An 18,772-nucleotide genomic window follows, 5' to 3' on the forward strand; every position below is an offset into this window, starting at 1 on the left:
ACAGTCATGCGTGCGAGCAGGAAAAAAAGAAAAAAAAACAGGTAAATATATTCTTGTCGTGCATGCACACAATGTTTACAATGTGACTGGAGAGCAGCATTTAGCCAGCTGCCATTTTTAGTTTTGAATGATAAGATCGGGTGTGACCTCCTTTGCCGCAATATAGGATGTGTGGTTTTTTTTTTTTTTTTTTTTTGGGGGGGGGGGGGGGGGGGTGTTTTGCTCATCTACTCCTATTTTAGTCCGAGCCCTTGACATCCATTGAAGGACGGAGACTTGAGGAATGATCACCGGCAGCCTTTTTTTTTTGTCTCATGCTACATTTTTTTGCTTGGGGGGAATGGTGGGGGGGGGGGGGGGGGTGCTGTATGTTTGGGTTTGTCAATGCCGGTTCCCAAATTTTGGTGGTGTCCAAGCAGAGCCGCTCTCAGCGTTGGAAGCGCCAGTTTGATCAACCTTTTTGGGAATGACAACTGCAGTTGCATTGCATTTCAAAGTACGTAGCTGGAACGGAACAGGATGAGGAGGAAGACGAACGAACGAAGGAAAGGAAGGAAAGGAAAGGAAAGGAAAGGAAAGGCTTTGTGAGAGAAAAGTCAGACAAACATGCAAGATGTTTTCAAAATAAATGTGGCAAAGTAAGCTGGTTGGACTTGCAAACACTTTTTGTGGGGATTGTACAATGAACATTTTTTTTGGTCATAAAAATGGGAGGAAAAGAAGCAAACCTCGGTCAGAAAAAAAAAACAAAGAGAAGAAAAGACAAAAGTATATTGCACATCAGTTGACAAAAAAGTGGAGTCCACAGTGTTTGAATAATGTACAAGAAAAGACACCACCAGGATGTTAGCGTGTGTGTGTGTCTGGAGTGATTTCTTTCTATGGACACACGAGCAGCCTGAGGCCTTCAACAACAAATTCAACCTTTTCACATCAATACTTCAAATAAACAACAGAACAAGTTACGCTAAAGACAACTATTCTTTTGCCTCATGTATTTAATAATGTTTTTTTTTTTTTTTTTGCAGACCTTTCTAGATCGCCGTCTGGTAACCCCCCCCCCACTTTCCATTGTCTTAAGCGTGCGGCATCACTGTAAAAGCCAGGAAAACAAATAGCGCCATGCAAACGGCAAGTACAAAACACTCAACAGTGGGTGGGAGTATATGTATATACACTGTATATATATATATATATATATATAATATAGACGCTATATATTATATATATATATATATATAGCGTATTATATATATAGCGTCTCCGCTGATATGGATTGTCCATACACTTTTAGTTCTTTATTTCCCAAATGACCAACCGGGCTTGATGTGGTATTTGTATGTACAGTACTAAGACATTTACCAGTACTAGCAGCACTCGCTACAAATGGTTCTAGACATTCGAGCAACACCAAGGGGGAAAAAAAAGCCTTTTTCTTTTGTTTGTGACAGCTCAAGTCATTCATTTCAGTTCAATGTGTGAGAAATATACAATATGCAAAGTGTCTATTTAGAATTGTACTACAGCTGCAAATGATAACCCCCCCCCCCCCCCCCCTGCAGCCCCTAAAGTGTAAGAGGACATAATTGTAGAAAATGGATGTGATGAGGACAATGAAAAGCACACGTCCTTGCTTGAACTATTGCACGTTCGGTCCCAGATGCACAAATCAATCAATCAATCAATCAATCAATCAATCAATCAATCAATCAATCAATCCCTTAGCGTTTAGTCACTAAAGTCTTAATCCACCAGCAGAATGATTGTTTTCTGTTCAAAAGTCAATGGCAAAAAATGATTTGTCAATGGGTGCCACTTGGCGCTTTTGTGGACAACGCTTGTCCATTCTGGATTGTGGGAAGAAGGATCCTTTGCAATTTGACTCCTTCGGCAAACTTGACAGCCGCTTCAACTTTAGCTTTCAGTTGACTTGATTTCATCCAGTCAAGATCATTTCTTAAACACACTTCAGTTGTATTTGTTCCAGCTTGCGCTGTTGTTAAAGCGCTACATTGTATTGTATTGCCGCCCTCACTTCAAGCTCATATAACTCCGGACCCATATCATTTAGGAATGAACTCTTTTGTTCTGACGAAAGAAGAGAATGTCAGGTTTCTAACGCTGTTCTGAATGTGTAGGTAGTTCTAAGAGTCTATCTTCTGTGGCTCCTGGAATTCATGTTACGATGACAAAAACCCTGGCACTGGAGTGGACACATGACATCCTAGTTTCAATTCCCCAATAAATGCGGCAATTTTGCAGCATTTCAGTGTGAAGGAGGTTCAATTTGAGCAAGAATCTACTTTGGTGTCATCTCACCTCTTTACTGTGGAGCAAACAATCAAGCTAATGCTAGCTTAAGACTTGAGACTTGCGCGCAGTACTGTCTGTCATACATATATGCCTGTATATTAAATATGCAGTGTAAATATCTCTGTGTATAAAATGTGTCAGTCTACTGCATAGAAGTCTCTGTGACGGTAAAGAGAGGCCGCTAGCCTCTCGTTAGCCCAGTCGAGAAAAGATCAACGACTTTCCTTATTTTCCAAGAAAACAAAAGTCAGCAGATTTCTTCCCCGATTATATCGAATATTGACTCTGGAAACCATATGGCACACACACGCACACACACACACACACACGCGCACACACACACACACACACACACACACACACACACACACACACACACACACATATATATATACACAATTTTGGCAAAACACGGCACAAAACATGTAGTCGAGTGGATAAACTCTTTCTAGAACATAAATGTTTTTTTTGTTGTCGAGATCCCACTTTTTGCGTGAAGGGTGCAAGTGCACGTGGAGGCAATACCATCAATAAATAAATCAATCAATTACATTTTTCAAAACACCATTTCCAAAGAGCGAAGGACTGTTTAGCCTCCTTTTGTTATTTTTTTCTTTCTTTCTTGGATGTCCCAAAAAAGACGACACTTCTATCCAACCGAGCGCGGTGTCTTGTACATTATTTACACACAAAGGTCGTTGCTGGTCATGAGCGTTTAGCCCCGCCCCTTCCCGCCCCTTGTGATTCACCTTTCTTCATGACGCTAGCCTGCTGCTAACGTGCTAGTCGTCACAGTTTGTGCGCAAGCTAGGCTATCCTTGTTTGTTCAGTTTTTGATCCGCGTACCATTCACTAGGCGCTGGGAACATAAAAAAATAAGGGAGGGCTTATTGTATCTGCTTTTTTTTATCTGAAGAAAACAAACAAACAAAAAAGAAATAGGAAGAAAAGGCCTTGCTAGCATCACAAACAACCTGGATCGTAAGCGCCATCTATGGGTTGTCAAATGTGTTTAAAGCGCTCTTGCATTTGACTTTGTGTATTCCACCTGACGCAGAAGATATGCTTCCCCTTGTGTTAAATGTATAATCACCCGATTATGCTTTAATAAATAAGGATTTTTTTTTTGGGGGGGAGGGAGGGGGGTGTCCAACAAACAAACAAATTCATCAATGTTGAATTTTTTGACTTTCAGCAACTGAAAATGGAGGAAACAAATGGCATTTACTGTATGTCCCTCTTTTTTGTGTTTTTGGCACATCAAAATTCTAGTGGACCCTCTGCACCCTGCCCACCACCTTTTCCAGCGACTCCCGCTCCATGCGCACCCAATCCATTCGACATTTCAACAGCTTCTCCCGTCGGTCGCCATTAACTCTCTAAACAGTAACCCAAATAGAAGTGTATCGTGCCTCCATTTTTCTTAGGATGATGATACTAGTGCAGCGTGTTCTACCCGAGACAAATTCCTTGTGTGTTCTGCTTCGTTGGCCAATAAAGATGATTCCGATTCAAGTGGCAAAAGTTGGGCTGGAGGGCAAAGAGCCACGGAAGCAAGACAAGGACGGGCCGTGAAGTGGCCGACGTGGATTTCAGTTTGTACGTTTGACGTTTTCCTCTTCAGAACTATTGGAATCAAATTCATAACTGGATGAGAAACAAGAAAGCAAATCTGATTTTCCAAATCTGAAGTCTCTGAAGCCATTGTTTTGATTCTGGAGCATGGCAGTTTGTGAAGGCTGGCGTGACATCACGAACAAGGGGGCGGGACTTTCTGAATCTGCCCAGTTTCGAGCTCATTTGTGGCACTTTTGGGACACTTTTGATTGGTATTTGACTAAAAATATCAGCCTGCGTGTTTTGGCTATTTTAGATGCTCTAAAACATTTTTCTGATGTCAGTAAGGGTTGTCGGTTGTCCTTTAAGCATCTTCAATGACTTCCACCCCCCCAAGAATTTCGGGTAAGCAAACGACACAAATTGAAACGAAAAACACGCGTTTGCATGCATTTGCAGCCGCGGCTGGGCTAACGCGCCTTAGCGGCCGACGTCAGCGGACCAAGACCGAACCGAACCCATCGAGATGTGGCGACTAAAAAGCGTCTACGGTTTGGCCCCGCTATGATTCCGAAACCGAGTGGAGCTGCTCGTCATTCATCGGTGAAGGCGACGTGAAAGATGAAGCGGCATTTGAGTGAGACGGACGACACGGGACCTGATGGGTGTGAAGGGCTTTGGGAATGGTCGGGTTGGAAGGGGAGGCGGGATGGGGGGGCCCTGCTTTTTTTCAGGAGTAGATGGTGATGACCTCGCGTCCGCCTCCGCGGACCAGAAGGACTCGGTTGAGGCCTTCAGTGAGGACCTCGAGGAACTCCATGTCTGGTTGAGAACGGTCAAGGAAACTCAAGATGGCGTCACCACAGTCACAGTCGGGTCAATTTATTCTAAGCAGACAAAAAATAAAATAGTTGAATATGAACTTTTTGGGGGGCGGGACTTTCTGAATCTCACCAGTTTCGAGCTCATTTGTGGCACTTTTGGGCCACTTGAAGTCATTTTTAGTCCTGTTTTGCATTTGACTAAAATATTAGCCTGCGTCTTTTGGCTATTTTAGATGCTATCAAACGTTTTTCTGATGACAGTTAGGAAACAAACAAACAAACAACAAAAAAAATGGTGTCGGTTGTCTTTGAAATCAAGCTTTTTGGCAAAAGGATACAGTTCTCATCACCTGTCCGGTTCTTGGGCGGCCCGGGCATGTTTAGCAGGACCAGCTTGGCCTCGGAGGACTTCTTGATGATGACCTCGTTCAGTCGCAGCGCCGTGTGCATACGTCGCACGTTGGACTGGTTCCTGGACGGACACAAAGACGGGGACGTTCGGGACTTGTCAAAGTCGCTCGTGCGGTCGCGGATGACAAGATGCTCACTCGCACATATTTCAATTGTCCTCATCCATTCATGTCATGTCAGAAATAGTTGGGGTGAGGTGAGGAGGATTTGGGGTACTTACAGGTTCTCCCATTCACTGCAGCGGGAGCAAGAAGGGAAAGACGGACATATCAGAACCGGAGGACTCACTCACACTCTCTACTTCAGATTTGGGTTTTTTTTAACGGTCAATTTAAAATGGCGGAGCCACGAGAATGACGAAAACAGAGATTTTGCAGCTTCGTTAATATTGCACAAACACGGTCGGATGTGAGCTGGATTTAGCCAAAGGGCCAGTTTGTGACCCGCGGCCCGGTACCTATCCGCGGTGGTCCGTGTTTGGGTATGGCGTGGTGGAACCCTCTTGCGATCACTCACGGCTTCATGTTGAAGATGTCTTTGATCCCGCACGGCGCGGCAGCGCCGGCAGAGTTGCTGGCGTCCCCGTCGCACTTCTCCGTCCAAGTCATCTGAACCTGCTCGCCGGGACTCTGGGCCGACTGGGCCGAGGCGGGGCCGGCGGTCGGGGTGGTGTTGTCGTGAATCAGTTGCACCTGGGCGGGGGTGGGCACAGGGGGAGAGGCCGACTTTGACCATGAGGACGGATGGACGGATGGTAGCGAGGCCACAGGTGGACATAGGCGGAAATCCAGCAGTGTCGGAATGCGGGTCAAAGTCACAGAATGTTTGAGAGGGACAAGACAAGAGAAGAGAGAGGAAGTGGGGCTTCAACAACAGTTCCACGACTACAAAGTAACACGGTGGCTGTCACCATCTGAGCCTCCACCACCACATTCGGATGCGGCAACATCAACCAGAACCTTCGACCCAGCAGAGCATTTACGTTTTCATGAAACTTTTCGTTTTGGAGGGGAATCCACATCCGCAATTCGACATTTACGTTCGCCGTGGGTGGGCCACGTTGTAGTTCCGCTTGCCTCTTCCAGGGCCCTTATGAATTTGGGGAAACTATTCGAATGTTGAACTATTATTATTATTAGAAATTTTGGTTTGGATTTTAGCAAGCGCCATGGCACTCGACATGCTTGATTTGTTTTCTCGGACCGAATAAAATGATGTGGCGGGCCGGATTTGGCCCCCGGGCCTGGATTTTCACACCTGTGATTTAGAAGGGTTGCTGCATATTTTCAGAACATCACCTTCCATCTATCCATTTTTTTAATCCTTAAGTCGCGTGTGCTGATGGGATGGATTTCGGCTGATTTTTGAACGATGATGTCAGAGATGATGTTTGTCAGGAAACAAATTCTTTTGTATCTCAACGCACTTTGCTCAAATAAATCTGCAAAGTAATAACACACTTGTTGATCACGAGTTGCTCATTTTGGTGTCGATGAGCGAGAATCCCAAACCAAAGACTACAAACTACAAACCAAAGATGTCACCCAGGAAGTTCAAGCCATGCACGATGTTTACCTCCTCCTCCGACTTTTCCTCTTTGCCGGCCGCCGGAGGTTCTTCGCTCACACTCAGCTGGGTGGTGACGGACGAAGGGTTCTTGCGCCGAATGGAGCCACGGGATGAGTCGGTAATGCTCTGGATCTACCAACACACCACGGCAAGAAAGAAAGCATTCAAAGAAAAGAAAATAAAAGAACTCGTTTCAGTTTGTGGTGCGTGCGTGGCTGGCTGGATGGATGCATGGCTTGAGGTGCCCAAGATGAAAAGAAAGGAACTATCGCGGCTTGGAATTGAAATGGATTTACATGGTTCAGGAGATGTGAAACAATCTCTTTCCGTCAATGGATGCTACGGCTTCGTGCTGGATTTCAACCTTTAGATTGTAGCAGACGTGCACATTTCACCACTTCTTCATGAAACAAAGACACTGCAGAAATTGCTAAAGATTGAATGACCGTCTATATCTTTGTGGGTTTGTTACTTTGTTCTTGTGACTTCAAGATGGCGCCGCAAGAGTGGCTGACTTTACAGCAGCTCCTGTATTTTGTTTCCCCTCTTCTTTTTCTTTCCGGTTCCCTTCCATCACTTTGGTGCTGTGAAATGTAAATTTCTCCACTGTGAGACTAATAAAGGCTAATCTAATCTAAAATAATCTAATCTATTCTCATCTAATCTGATGTCAGGCAATGACTCCCATAAAAGTGAAATGTAAAGCAACTCCGATTTGAGCGAGGCAGGTAACAATCGCAAAAGATCCAGGAACGTCTCAGTCCTCTGCCAAGACATCATGGCGTCATGGTCCACGGCAAAGATGCAGAAAAAGAATATGGCGTCTCACTGTTGTGATTTGACCCCAAAAACCCTTCAGTCAAGCAACCCGTCTAGTTCCATTTGCGAGCACATTTTTGGAGTGTCCCTTTCTCCAAGATGAAGAGAGGAACTTTCTTACCTCCCTCTCACGCTCGGTCTTGGTCAGGTTGATCTGTTTCAGCATCTGTGAGCGTTGTTCCATCACCAGGGTCTTCTCGTAGGTGTATGCTGAGATGTCGCTGTCATGCTGCAGGGAAAAACATCAGCGAGAATTGGAGATTGCGGCCAGGGTTAGGGGAATATATATATATATATATATATATATATATATATATATATATATATATATATATATATATATATATATATATATATATATATATATATATAACCCGTAACCCTAATCCTAACCCTAATCTAACCCTAACCCTAACCCCTAACTCTAACCCCGAACCTCTAAACCTAACATCTAATCGTAACCCCATAACCACTAAACTGTAAACCTAACCCTAACACATAACCCTTAGCCATAACCGTAACCCTAACCCCAAACACTAACACCTAACTCTAACCCTAACCCTAACCCTAAATCCAAACCCTAACACCTAACCACTAATCCCAACCCCCTAACCCTAAACCCTAACCCCTAAACCAAACCCTAACCCCAATCCAAATATCATATTTTGTATGTTTTTCAATAGCTGTCTTGGTAAGTCACCATTTCCACCACTTCCACCATGGCGTCGATACGGAGATGATAGAGGAAGGTGGTCAGGTCCTTTTTCATCTGGATGCTGTTATCGTCCAATTGGGCCACGGTGAAGATGCGCATCTTGCACTTCCTCCAAACCTAAGCGTGAATGAACAATCGTCATTGCGCCGGGACGCTTTTTCTTCTGAAAAGAACAGAAATGAGCGTGAGGAGCACCTTGTGTTGGCGCAGAAGGAAAGGCAGCAGCATCAGCATGCCTCCGTCATGGACGATCCACCAAACATCGATGTGGCCTTCGGTAAAGCGTTCGCCGTTGGACGGGAAGGCTGCGATGTTTTTGGGTACGAGCAAGGCCAGGTGAGCTGCAGTAGTTTCTCGCACCAATTCTGCAAGAGGAACACCATAGAATTGGACCTGCAATATTTTTACAATTAATTATCTCGTGGATTATCTCATTCACTGCCAAAAATGTGTCCACTCCAGTGCCAGGGTTGTTGTCATTGTCACTCAAATTCCAGGACCCACTGAATTTTCACTCTTAGGATGACATAAATAACAATACATTTCATTGATACGTAAGTGCCTTTCAAAACTCTCAATGTCACTTTACAGTCACTGGATACATTTTTCTGTGGGTGAGCAGCGGCAGCCACACGCGCCAGCCTTCACTCAAACCAGACGTAAATCAAATAGATAGAAAGCCAGCTAGCTAGAAAGCTATATCGTTAATAGATAGCCAGCTAGATAGCAAAATAAACATTCAATGCAGCGTTAGAAACCTTAGACTCTCTTCTTTCATCAGAAAAAAAGAGGTAATTCCTAAATGACATGGGTCTGGAGTTATCTGACCTTGAAATGAGGGTGGCTGTCCAAAATACAATGCAATACATCCATATTGGTTTCTATAGCCCATTAACAACCGCTGAAGCTAGAACAAAGCGCTAACATGGGGGAAAAAAGGAAATGCTGCCGCCTTGTGGAAGGGAAAACCATTGTCAGAGGCCATGGACAGCGCTTTATCAGCAGCCAAATAAGAAAAAACATAACCCGAATATTTTCAGGAATGGCACGTTACGTCATATTTTCAATTTCCCGAAAAAATGTGTGTATGGTAATGAATGAATGAATTGGATCAAAAATGAATGTTTGCATTTCTGTAAATTGATCAGTATTTGTACATACATGCCAAAGCAACCCACCGACAAAATTCCTCCAGGTCTGGTGCTCGTCGCCTTGTTTCCAATTGCGTGGCCACGACACCAACATGGCGTTGTGCTTGAGTCCGCCCAGACCGCTGGCCTGGAGCAGGTGGGAGGTGGCGTCCCGCAGGTTGGACGAGACCGTCACCTGACAGAAGCCCTTCACCTTCTCTGTCTCCATCAGTTTACGTAGCGCCTACGAGGACGGGAGGACGGCGTGTTGGGGGGACGTTTGAAATTTCAGACCCCAAACTCAGTTATAGTTAGCCACATGAATTGTCTGAACTCATAGACACTCTAACAGTCTACTGTAGTACGGTAGGTCTTCAGGAAGTCATCACTGAAGCTGCTGGCACGTAATTACTGAAACAAGTGCCAGCAGCCATTGCTTTTTGTTATGCATCGCGTCCTCCTGAAGCGTCAACTGAGAAGAGGGAACGCCTAGCCCTAACCCTCACCCCGAACCCCCTAACCCGAACTCTAAACCAGTGGTTCTTAATCTTGTTGGAGTCACCAAACCCCACCAATTTCATATGTTCATTCACCGAACACCTCACTAACTGCAGACTCGACTGAGGTGTAGACCTCTGAGGCGGAGGATCCACCGAACCCCTAAGACCGACTCACCGAACCCTTAGGGTTCGATCGAAACCACTGTTCTAAACCACTGTTGTAAAACTAACCCTAACCCCTAACCCTAACCCCTAACCTTAAGCCCTAACCCTAACCCCTAACCCTAACCCTAACCCCTAACCCTAAACCCTAACCCTAACCCAAACCCTAACCCTAACCCTAACCCTAACCCTAACCCTAACCCTAAACCCTAACCCTAACCCTGACCCAAAACCTAACCCGAAACCCTAACACATAACCCTAACCCAACCTAACTGGAGCTCAGCTGGAAAAAGCCGCACAATACAAAATGTAACTTACAGCATCTCTCGATGAGAAGGTTTCTTCAGCCGTCATCTGTACAAATTTGAAATTGCCTACCTGCTCGGCCCTCTGAGTATGTTGGTAGTTGTCCAGGTAGGTGCCCACCAGGGCCGTGCCCACGATGGTCAGACCCTTGCCTGCCTTGAGCTGGTTGGTCAGCGAAAGCAACCTGGGCTGCTCCACGTTCTGCTCGCCGTCCGTGCTGACCAGCACCAGCAGTTGAGGCCTGGCGGGGGACAAAGCCACAGTACAGGGGAGGGGCCAAAAAAGTCCAGGGAGGGGCAAACTAAACACAACCAGGGCGCCAAAGGGAAGCGGCTGAAGGGGGAACGAGTCAAAAAGAGCGTCGCCTGTTAACTCCTGTTGCTTTTGTCATGGCGGACAGGTGGAAAATTACATAAACTGGCAGATATTAAAGGACAACCGACACATCCGGACAAGTTGCGTCCATCTTTTGTCAAATGACGACTGAGCGCATTTGACAAAGATTCCAGCGCGTGTAGCTACATTTGACTTTTTAAGACTCACGCTGAAAATTCATGAAGTCTTGTTTTCGAGTTGATGACGATGCTCGAAGTGACGTCACAGAGGGAACGCCGCTGACCGAGAAAACGACACACAATGCATTTTGGGTACTTTTTTTTCTGAAAACAACATGTTGATGGCGAAATTAGAAGGAAAACGACATCAATAACGTGATGGTGTCGCAGCGAATTGTGGTAACACGCATAAATAAGGTGGAAGTTGACACAAATTCCCAGCAGACAAATCAGGCCATTTCCAACGGAGCTTGGGTGTCATCTTGTGGATTTTCTGGGCGCTACATTGGAGTACAGATGGCTCAAATTGATACGGAAGGACAAACATTTATGCTTTCCTCTTCAGAACTATTTGAATCATATTCATATCTGGATGAGTAACAAGAAAGCATCTTGTTCTGAATCTGAACTCTCTGAAGCCATTGTTTTGATTCTGGAGCAAGGCAGTCTGTGACGTCACGCCAATATCCTGGCGTGACGTCACAAACAAGGGGGCGGGCCTTTCTGAATCATCCCAGTTTCCAAGCTCATTTTCTTGAAGTTTTGGGACATTTGAAGTTATTTTGATTGGTGTTTTGCATTTGACTCAAAATATCAGCCTGCGTGTCTTGGCTATTTTAGATGCTATCAAACATTTTTCTGATATCAGTTAGGAAAGAAAAAAATGGTGTGGGTTGTCCTTGAAGATTGGCAGATTTATTTTGTTCCTTTCTCTGTCATGAGCCACAAACGCCACCCGGCCATGTTGCGATGCGTGTGTTTACCTCCAGTTCTTGGTGTGGGGAGGACCTTCCTCCAGGCGCATAAGAGCATAACGTGCAGCGCTCAGGGACAGACCTCGGATGCCGTCACCCCATTCCTTCTCCGCACTGAAAAATACACACACACACACACACACACACACATACATTTATTCCATTCTTTGAGTTACCTGTTTCGTGTATTTTTGCCCATTTTATTTCACGTTATTTCTTTTTAATTATTCCAAATGTGATCCAATACATGTTCAATCATGTTTGTGTATTCTTATTCTTTCTGTATTTTTTTTCAATCCACTGAAGGGAAATTTGTTGCTACCAATGGATGTTGACTTCATCAAATGACATCATGAAAACATCTCAATATTCATAAGAATCTTGATTCTCACTCACCCTGCAAACTCAATATACTTGTAGATGGAGCCGGCAATCACCATGGCGACGATAGCGTAGTACCAGGAGCACAGGAACATGAGTGTGAGACACAAGCTCATCCCCAAAAAGGACAAAGTCCTGCGAAGAACAAAAGACACGGGCAGTGAAAGGACGTACGGCATTTGTGGGTAAAAAAAAAAATTGGCAAGGAGGAGAGTTCGCGCACCAGTGGTAGAACTTAAAGCGAGGCCTCCAGTTGGGGGTCCGCAGTAGAGTCTGTAAGGCGCAAGCCAGGTTGACGAACATGTAGCACATCAGGAAAAACCTGATGGGGGCACATCAAATGCACGGTGAGAATTTGCTGGAAAAATACAGGAGTCACAATATGTATTTGAACGGCTTTTCAAACGGCTATCATTTGTATCATCATTTGTATTTTGGAAACTCCATGAAAAAAATACGAGTTTTCACGACAAGCACCAGAGTGCAGTAGACTTCGCTCCTGCGGAACTTTTCAAAGAACTCACATGGACAAGATGGGAGCCACTGAGTCCAGGGAGGCGATGAGGATTCCGCTCTCACAGATGAATGCGGTCAGCAGCAACGACCAAGTTGGCTCCCCGTTGGCCTTCCCGTGTCCAAAGATCTACAAAACAAAATCAAAAGTCGCTCGTGCACGCTTTGAAAGGAGTCGAACCGGTTCTTGTACGCATGCAATAGCGCCGCTAAGACCGACCCGTAGCGCGGGTACGATTCCATCCTTGGCGATGGCCTGCAGAAGACGTGGCGCCCCGGTAAGACTCTGCAGTCCGGCTCCGCAGGTGGAGAAGAAGGAGCCGATCACAATCACCCATGGCGACGGCCATGCCAACGTGCCGATAACCAAGTTCCCGTGCACCCCTTCCCCAAACCTAAAACAGGGTAGACGGTGTCAAACCTGCAGAGTCACCCCGAGATGATTGTGAGCGGCAGGCGGCACTTACTTGTCTCGGAGGACCACGCCATCAATGCAGGCGCCGAAGAGAATGACGCTGGACATATCTGCAAAGGTTTCATTAAGGAACCCTGAAAAAGTTGAACAGAATCCAGTCATCCGTTTTATAATCCGCAAATCCTCACAGGAGTCTTCGGGCACTAGGTGGGGGCCACCCTGGACCGGTTGCCAGCCAATTGCAAGCGGGTCACAGAGTACGGGTCAGTCAATCTGAATAGACCGAGACTGTGCTGAGAGGATACAGACAAAGGAGGTGGTGGTGATAGCCGCGATGGTTCCCACCGGGATGGACTTCTGAGCATCGCGCAGATCGCCGGAGCGGTTGGAGCCGGCCATGATTCCTGGGCAGAAGACCTAACGTCACTATCAAAGGCAAAACAGTTGACGTAAACCAGTGGCGGGCCGTGCATGTCACTCCTAGGCCTTCGGTGGTGCTACGTCTGAATCAATCCAATAGAGGGTGCCGTTGGACAGGAAAAAAAAAAAAAACGTGTGACTTGATACTATCATTAAACTGCTCAAATGTTTACTATGAACGTCTGGAATTGCAATATTATTTGCTATTTTTGTTGTTATTAATGTCCATCTATTCTTGAAAAGTCCCTTGTGAAAGTGGTTTGAACAATGTTATCCGCAACCAAATTAATTTCTTCTCCTCCTTCAGTCATTGTGGCTTGACAAAATCGCTCTTAAATCGACACAAAAATGCTCGCTACAGATACAGTGCGCTAGCTCTGGCAAGTATGCTCTTATCACTCGCGGCTAGTGCCAAAACTAACATTGCCAACTCAAACTCTGATTGGTCAAAGCAACAGAGGCACCGACACCAAATTTCATGTTCAAGGGCCTGCAGGACTGATTGTGAAGGCGTCCAGGTCGATTTCTGACCCAGGCAACAAATGATGGCTGAAACGTGATTGGTGAAATGCTTCAATACGAAAACACACATTTCATAAGAATTCACGGACAAAATATAATTCACATTAGTCACATTGTGATTCCAGTAGAGAAGACCTGACGGCCCACCACTGCTATCAACATTTCAAGGGTGTCATTCACCTGTCACCGAAGGGAAGTAGATGCCAACCAGCAAGGTGAAAAAGCTGGTGATGTCGGCCAGCACGTAGCGGTTAGCATTGGTCAAAGGGTCATCCGGGTCCTCGGCAGACTCCATGTTGACCCGTGCGATCAGGTCCCCTTTTTCGTAATAGGTACCAAAAAGGTTCTCTGCATGGATGACCGCAATAACCATTTTGGTGACTAAACACCGTCCAGAACGGATTCAATTTCTTCCGATTTTTATTATGATGTTGTTGTTTTTTTATTATTATTTGTAAAGAGGAGAGGAGGTGACGCAAACCTGTCCAGATACCGCTGGTCACTCCAGGGATCCCTTGGATCTGTGTGACATTATTGGCGACAAAGTATCTGTCGCAGGTAGCGTTGAGCAAAGACGAGTTGCAAAACATATTCCACAGCTGAGTGGTCACCGTCCCGTTGGCCGTTTCCACCGTCTTGGCGCACACGTCAAACGTCTTCCACACTAATGTGCGGTTGCCCAGTAAACAAACTCTGGAGGAAGAACAGAAAAAAAAAACCAAAACTCACTCAACATGTTCAACTCTTCAAGCGGAAACCGCGTGTCGCCCAAAACAAACACCTCTGACACAGCCGCATTGCAAAAAGGAATACATTGATTTTTTTTCCTAAGAATTCCACACAAAATACCCTATGATGACAACATGAAAGACATTTGGGTAAAATTATTAAAAATCTAAATAATCACCTGTGCATAAGAATTGAGAACCTTTGCCATGAAGCTCAAACATGAGCTCTGGTTCATCCTGTTTCCAAGGATCAACGGTCACGTTGATTCGACAACTTCATAGGATAGTTCCGAAAATCAGAAAATGGCTGCGCACCAACGCTCTCTCTCCGTCCAACCTGATGGACAGTCCGGACTGTTAACAGAATTTGTGGGAACGATCTAAGAAGTCTGTTAACAGGCTTAGGCGACCACCTCTGTCCATTAGGGAGAAATATAGGGTCAGAGCTACCAGCAAAACTTGTTCGCTGACAAAGCTTTTCGGATAAGGAGTGAAACATCTGACACCTCCAAAGAAGTATAGATGACGGCTGAAGAAACCTTTTCATCGATGGACCTCTACCTGTACGACAGATGCTGTGAAGAGGAATGGGAAAAATGGCCCAAAAATAGGTGAGCTAAACTTGTAGCAACCTATTCAAAAAAGACTTGAGGCTGTCATTGCTGCCAAAGGTAATTGCTACTAACCATTCAGAAAACCTTCTGAAGACTTATGCACAGGTGTTTTTTTTTTCATAAATTTACAAACATTTTACATCAATGTCTCTCATGTTGTCATCATGGGGTATTTTGTGTAGAATTGTGAGGAAAAAAAATCAATTTTCCTTTTTGGCAATAGGGTTGTCACATAAGAACATGTGGGAAAAGTGAAAATACTTTCCCAACTTACTTGGGTACGTACGCACCCACTTTGACGTGTGTATTTTTTTGGACTTACGGGAAGTCGGGAGGTTCAACTCCAGTCTTGATGACGCCGGCGTAGACGGCCAGAATGGAGAGAATGACGCAGGCCAGGAAGACCAAAGCCAACTTATTGACATATTTGACGCCGACAAACACCACGGTGGCCATGGAGGTGAGCAGGATGGTGCCGTACACGCGCATGTTGTTGAGCAGAGCCGCTTCCGCCTCCGCGCCTTCGAGGCCTTCCAGTGGGAAAATGGCCGCCTTGGGTACAATGTAGATCTGGACAAGCACACGTGTCACTCACTTTATCACAATTCTTCTTATTTTTATTATTATTATTATTATTATTATTATTATTTAGTGCAAACAACGTAGACATATGTATACTCTACTCTATAACTCGCGGCGCGCGGGCCAAATGCGGCCCCCAAAATAATATTTTGCGGCCCACCTTGGTATGAAAGATTAATGTTAGTGCGGCCCGCATGATTGATATGAATGAAACTTGTTCAATTATTATCATCATCAATTATTTTATTTATTTATTACTGGTTCATTTATTTTTCCATTCATACGTTTAATTCATTTTTTGTGTGTTAAAAATACTGATTTTGAGAACATTGGAATGTTTTATCTGTGATTTTCTTGTGGAAAAACCAATATGGCCCAGCCTCACCCAGACTCTGCCTCCAGCGGCCCCCGGGTAAATCGAGTTGGAGACCCTGCTCTACAGTAATATAAACCAGGTACAAAGGTAGTGTAAAAAGCTATATGTGTATATAAAAATATACATTAAAAACAAATAAAGAAATAACTCAACAAACAAATACATTAGGAATGAAAAAGAATATAAAAATAAATAATACAGTGATACCGCAAACACTTTAGCTGACGAATGTTTCGCCTTACGAACATTAAATTCACTAGAATATAATCTCGGCGTACAAAATAGTTTTCCGCAGATGCACCAAACCACACAGAGCCACAAACTTTGTAAAGTTTTAAGGCTTATTTAGTAGGAAATCATGTTTTATGGGGACCTGGGGACGGATTATTCTCATGTTAATGGTTTCTTATGGGAAATAAATGTTTGGAAGACGAACTTTTTGCCTTACACACACTTTCTGGCAACCAATTAAGTTTGCAAGCTGAGGTATCACTGTACTCTCAATAAAAAGCTTGGCAGGGGCTGCAGAGGTCGGGTGTCAGTCGAGAAGCTCCAGTAGGCTTTCTCTGCCTTTGGTTTTTTTTTGCATCGACATTTTAAAAGGGCCGAAAAGGAATTCAAATGTTTTCCATGTGATTTGATAGCAAGTGCGGCATACTTCTATGCTGGCAAATGCGTTTCCTGCATCAGCGCAGCCGTTTCCTAAAATAGCAGCATTGGTTTCGCGCAAGGATGAAACATATTCAAATCAGCTGGTTTGTTGTTTTTTTTCCCTCTCTCTCTCTCTCTCTCTCTCTCTCTCTCTCTCTGAGATGGGCTCCTTCCTCGGAATAGTTCTTCCACAATGGAAACTTTAAGCCAGGGTTGACCCAGAAGGCGGAATGAAGCTCCAGGCATGATCAAACTCTGCATAGCCATTAAAGAGACATGGGCAGGACGAAGAATAGGAACACAAAACACAAAAACGCACAAATCAAGACAAACACACACACACACACACACACACACACACACACACACACACACACACACACACACACACACACACACACACACACACGCACGCACGCACGCACTTTGGTTTGTTGTTAATAAGCGACGACTGCGATGAGAGATCCGATATTTCAAAGTGGGCTCTTTTTGTCTGGATGTCCCCCTTAATGGCGTATTTGCATAATTAGATGCACAAAGACGACGAAGATGAAACGTTTCATCAGCTGATCAGCGAGGTCACGTGATCAAAGTCGCCGTCTTTCAATTTCACGTGGGACACTTTGAGAGGCTTCAGCGTCGCTTGATCGGAGCCGTTGCTTTCCTTTTTTACAGATCGTAATTTCAAATGCTCAGTTAAAAAAAAATAAATTAACTCATTCACTGCCATTCACAATTTTATTGGGGAATTGAAAATATGACGTAGAGGGCCATTCCACAATTTGTTAGGGTTGTGGGGTTTTCATGCTTGGGTGCTGATAAAGCGCTGGCCAGACCTCTGGCCATGCTTTTTCCCCTTCCACAATTTCCCTTTGTTCCATGTTAGCGCTTTGTTCCAGCTTCAGCTGTTGTTAAAGCGCTATATAAATCAATGTGTATGTTTTGTATTTTGCACAGCCACCCCCATTTCAAGCTCATATAACTCCAGAGCCATATAACTTGGGAATTAACTCTGTTTTCTGATGAAGGAAGGGACACTACGTTTTCGTACGTAGCATTGAATGTTTACGTCGTCCTAAAACTCAATATTTTGCGGCTCCTGCAATTACAGTGACAATGACAAAAACTCTGGCACTGGAGTGGACACATTTTTTGCACACCGTCCGGCAGTGAATGAGTTAACCTGTTGCAGAATAATAATAATAATAATAATAATAATAATAATAATAATAATAATATACAATATACAATATACTTTTCAATACAAGAAAGAAAGAGCACAAGAACGAGTGCGAGAAGGAGACGGCAACAATCCAAACAAGAGCAATAAAAGAACAAGCACAACAGGAGCACCATAAATCAGCCATCACGGACCACTGCAAAAGAGAGAACCACATCATGGACTGGGAGAAGGCCAGAGTCATCCGCACCGAAGACAACAAACATCAGCGCTGGATCAGGGAGGCCATTGAAATCCGAAAGCGAGGACCAAGGACCATCAACAGGGATGAGGGAGCTTACATGCTCTCTACTACCTGGAGCAGCATCCTGGAGGGACGAGCGGACAGCGGGGGGCGTGGCTTGCCTGTCAGTTCTGACAGGTAGGTCACGCCCTCATAGCAACACCAGCTGAAAATGGCGCGTCACAGCAACATCCGTGACACTCTGACGAAGGCGGAAGTAGTCGCCGAAACATGTCAGGTATTTGAACACCGACAATACACTGTCTGTAAGTAAGGAATCTGCTTAACATTAATAATAATAATAATAATAATAATAATAATAAATTTTATTTTCAAGCGTCTTTCAAAGCTCTCAAGGACACTACAGTCACAGACAAGCATAGATAAATAAATACATAAATACAAATAAAATAAAATATAAATAGAAATATAAAATGACAATAAAATATAGATACAGTAAAGTCTCGTTATATCGATATTCTCGGTAGTCG

The 18,772-nt window shown here is 44.5% G+C and overlaps 1 protein-coding gene across 3 annotated transcripts in view; it reads right to left on the reverse strand.

Moving 5' to 3' along the window:
- Window positions 1–203: 203 nt before the first annotated feature.
- slc12a5a (solute carrier family 12 member 5a) overlaps window positions 204–18,772 on the reverse strand; it is a 70,858-nt gene continuing 52,289 nt past the window's right edge. For 2 of the 3 annotated variants that reach the window (XM_089011216.1, XM_089011218.1), the window contains exons 7-26: window positions 15,532–15,779; window positions 14,349–14,560; window positions 14,048–14,215; window positions 13,231–13,329; window positions 12,978–13,035; window positions 12,731–12,905; window positions 12,522–12,640; window positions 12,221–12,319; window positions 12,013–12,132; window positions 11,626–11,730; window positions 10,380–10,548; window positions 9,387–9,582; window positions 8,404–8,573; window positions 8,194–8,325; window positions 7,615–7,722; window positions 6,681–6,806; window positions 5,622–5,830; window positions 5,326–5,340; window positions 5,033–5,166; window positions 204–4,692 (exon numbers count right to left, since the gene is read on the reverse strand). In XM_089011216.1, coding sequence (XP_088867342.1) covers window positions 4,601–4,692; window positions 5,033–5,166; window positions 5,326–5,340; window positions 5,622–5,830; window positions 6,681–6,806; window positions 7,615–7,722; window positions 8,194–8,325; window positions 8,404–8,573; window positions 9,387–9,582; window positions 10,380–10,548; window positions 11,626–11,730; window positions 12,013–12,132; window positions 12,221–12,319; window positions 12,522–12,640; window positions 12,731–12,905; window positions 12,978–13,035; window positions 13,231–13,329; window positions 14,048–14,215; window positions 14,349–14,560; window positions 15,532–15,779 — 2,754 coding nt within the window. In that variant the 3' untranslated portion in view covers window positions 204–4,600. The remainder of the gene's footprint in view (window positions 4,693–5,032; window positions 5,167–5,325; window positions 5,341–5,621; window positions 5,831–6,680; window positions 6,807–7,614; window positions 7,723–8,193; window positions 8,326–8,403; window positions 8,574–9,386; window positions 9,583–10,379; window positions 10,549–11,625; window positions 11,731–12,012; window positions 12,133–12,220; window positions 12,320–12,521; window positions 12,641–12,730; window positions 12,906–12,977; window positions 13,036–13,230; window positions 13,330–14,047; window positions 14,216–14,348; window positions 14,561–15,531; window positions 15,780–18,772) is intronic. The other variant, XM_089011217.1, reaches the window with a different exon arrangement.

Source organism: Hippocampus bargibanti, linkage group LG12, assembly GCF_051943395.1.
Source record: "Hippocampus bargibanti isolate YZ-2025 linkage group LG12, ASM5194339v1, whole genome shotgun sequence".
Taxonomy (NCBI): domain Eukaryota; kingdom Metazoa; phylum Chordata; class Actinopteri; order Syngnathiformes; family Syngnathidae; genus Hippocampus; species Hippocampus bargibanti.